Source organism: Brachyistius frenatus, unplaced genomic scaffold (assembly GCF_029030835.1).
Source record: "Brachyistius frenatus isolate BFR_SWC_R1_liver_20210118 unplaced genomic scaffold, ASM2903083v1 Contig_16, whole genome shotgun sequence".
In the NCBI taxonomy this organism is placed as follows: Eukaryota; Metazoa; Chordata; class Actinopteri; family Embiotocidae; genus Brachyistius; species Brachyistius frenatus.
Genome location: NW_027210615.1, coordinates 1,865,205 through 1,868,404, shown reverse-complemented (window position 1 = coordinate 1,868,404; position 3,200 = coordinate 1,865,205). Strand labels below are relative to the sequence as shown.

Here is a 3,200-nt window from a genome sequence, read left to right as displayed (position 1 = left end):
TGACTGTGGGGCTCAGTGAAAACCTTCATAAGTCTTCACAGGAGCTGGAAACATTAGCCACCTCCCTGGGACACTCTAATGATAGGTTGCTGGTCTTCGTGCATTTTGGCAATGAAGGAAGAAATGGTTTGTCATGGACATGTACTGGAACTCAACAGCATGTGGACCCCAGCGCAGGTGATGTTATTTACATGGTGTTAGTTCTCTTCCTTGTAAAACAAAAATCAAGAATACAAGAAAACGGTATATCATTTGGTAATGGTGTTGACTTATGAAAAAAAACTAGTACCCAATACATGTGGAGAGTGGGTTCGTGCGCAGCGCTACACCTATGCATATGTGCACATTTGTGTGTATAAATCAGCTCTCACCTCCTCCATCACTCCCAGTGGTTTATGGGAGCCCAGCGGGGAGCCACATCAGCCTCCCCTTTGATGGTGACACGCATGATTCATGGCTTTTAGAGACCGTTTGTTTTCATTACGCCTCCTCGTCAGCTCGCTGTAGCTGTATCACGGTTTCGTGCAACGCAAGCAAATTTGGGCCAGAATGAGAGGAAAGAATTTCAAGAGGAGAGTTTTTTTGGCACTCGAAGAAACAAAAGGGGCTTGGTTTTGGCATGAAGGGGAGAAACTTAAGGCAGGATGACGGCTGCCCACGGCTACTTTTTCCACTGTCGTTTTGGGTTCAGAGGTGGTCAGGGATTCATAAAATGTCAGTCTTGGAAAATTGGGTTTTGAAAGGGTATGGAAAAGTCAAAGGTCCAATATCTGCCGAAACATCCAATTTTGTCTTTCCAGCTCTGACTTTCCTTCTTCCTCTATAGTTGTTTATATATCATACAAAATCTTACACACGCGCTATCCCACGGCAGAAATAAACTTAATTAAAAACACTACATGTAACGTTTAAAAGTGGTTAAAAGTGTGCATACCTCTGATCGTGACGATGGTATTGATGACTACAATACTGATCTTGGTTAAGATGATAAAAACAAGGGTGGTGATGTTGAGGAGGAAACCAGCTGTCACGCTTCAAAACCTGAGAAAGCTGAAGGGTCAGAGGGCTCCGGCGCAGTGAGCCGGGCTGTCATGTGGAGGCAAAGTTAACCATCAGGTTGATGAACAGAATGAATGTTGAAAGAAGACCGGCTGTTTTTGTCTGTCACCTGTCCTGGCCTCCGTTCTGATCGATGTAAACACAATACACGTATAGTAAAAGCAGTCATACCTTGAGCACAATGTCCCTGTTGGTATGCATTTTTTGATTGCTACCATTGGCAACCATGAGCAGTAATATCTGGTTTTGACAAAGCAAAACAATGGAATCCAAATATCCATAGTTACATCTGATATGTGGCTTAATGACAACGAAAACTACGACTTTCGTGAGGCAGTGGTGGCTTGAAAATCAGCTGCATCCAATTGCTCATATAAAATTATCAACATCTCTTCTCGTCTAGTCTTTTCCATTGAGGCAAACAAATGGCCTTAACTGAGGAGTGAAATAGTGTGAGTCCATTGGTGAGCAGACACAGTTCAGACATCTCCTCAGCCAACCAAGTAAATAATATGTCCCTGTCATGAGGAATTCATTGTATATTTCAGGGCTAGTGACCAGCAGACATGGTTGACCAGGCCCCCTCCATCCTCCAGACAGAGAAGGCGTAGCTCAGTCTCTCATGGGCCAGGTAGTTACATCCAGCAAGCTTCGAGTCCATCTCGTCACTCTGCAGAACCTGGTACAGAAAGTCAATGTAGCGTGATGCCAACTTGAGAGTCTGAATCTTGCTCAGTTTGTCAGAAGGGAGCGTTGGGATTATTTTGCGAAGTGATGCGAAAGCATCGTTTAGAGATTGTGTCCGTTGGCGCTCTCGGATGTTGGCAATGACCCGCTGGCCGTGTGGGTCCTCAAGGGTTGAGAGACTTCCGGGACTAGGACCAGGGACAGGAGAAAGGGACGGGCCTGAGGAAGGTGGCCGATGCTGAGGACTCGTCTTGTGTTTTTTAGGTCCGGTTGTGGTGTAGATCTGGATGTCATCCCCCGGCTTGCCCTTGCCGTCGTCTGCTGATGTGGTAACTGTGGTAAGGTGGTCCTCCATTAGTGAGCCCATCTGCCGTTTGCGCCTGGTGACCCCCGGTGTTGCTACAACGACGGGACAGGCATTAGAAAGCGGTCTTCCCGTGTTCTCCTCGCTGGAAGCCACCCCTCCCTCAGGGTGGTCATCAGCACACTGCTCCTCCTCTCTCATGCTTGGCCACGTTTTTTTTCTGTCTTTTCTCTTCTTTGCGTGACTGTGTCCTTCACTCCTCTGAATTTCTCCAGTTTCCTACAATCTGTGCCTCTCTACTCCCCCTCTCCTTCTCACACAGCTTTCCTCTGATGTGTTTGTCTTCAGGAACTCCCTCTGCTCCGTCGTGCGGTTCTCTGACCTTCTGCTGTGTTCGTCTTCTTCTTCTTCTTCAACCAACTTTTTACATTATTACGTCCAAACATGCCAAGCAAAAATGGATGACTATCCAGCACTCGGTTTTGGATTGCCACTGTTTTTCTTCATCCACACATGGAAACCTGTCAAAGATGTCTCTGTCAGTGTTTGTACGACAAACCAGCAAACCGGACTGTTTTCATGTTCCCCTCCTGAAGCAGCATGTGAAACAACAGCAACCTGAATCGGACTTTTTAAAGGGGGGGAACGGTGACGCTTTCAGCTGCCCACCCATCTGACTCACTGATTGGTCCGAACGGCTGTTTTTTCTTGGCAGTTGAGGTTAAGACAACAGGAAGAACGGATTTTAAGTGATTGGTCCGATCAAAAGGGGATGAGGCGGAGACAAAGGTGCGTCGTACAGCCAACCAAATCGAACCGTTGTGACGTTTTGCTCCTTCTCCCAGAAGTTGCCCAAGTTTATGGGTTCCAGATTTCTTCCAAAGCCAGTTCCTACCATCCCCCCCTCTTTCTGCCTGATTCTATGTCATGTCTTCTCCTCTCCACAGTTCAGCACCGCCATCGGTTGCTTTCAATAATGTTCAGAGGAAGGAAAACAAAAAAAGACTGTGAATAAAAAAATAAATAAAAAAACTCCACAAATGTTTGTTTTTGATTTGAAAGTTGGACAAAGTTCATCTACTGTTTTTCTGCCACATGCTTGTTCTTTCTGCTAGAAAAATTGTGAAATCATTTTTTTCAACATATAACA

The 3,200-nt window shown here is 45.8% G+C and overlaps 1 protein-coding gene across 1 annotated transcript; it reads right to left on the bottom strand.

The window, feature by feature from the left end:
* Window positions 1-1,308: 1,308 nt before the first annotated feature.
* LOC138618271 (twist-related protein 2-like) lies at window positions 1,309-2,712 on the bottom strand. Its single transcript, XM_069693889.1, has one exon. The coding sequence runs from the start codon at window positions 2,249-2,251 to the stop codon at window positions 1,610-1,612; it is 642 nt and encodes a 213-aa protein (XP_069549990.1). The 5' UTR covers window positions 2,252-2,712; the 3' UTR covers window positions 1,309-1,609.
* Window positions 2,713-3,200: the final 488 nt, after the last annotated feature.

What these genes read in the sequence shown, in the direction of transcription:
- LOC138618271 (XM_069693889.1), bottom strand. Translation starts at nt 2,251, where the DNA reads ATGAGAGAGGAGGAGCAGTGTGCTGATGACCACCCTGAGGGAGGGGTG.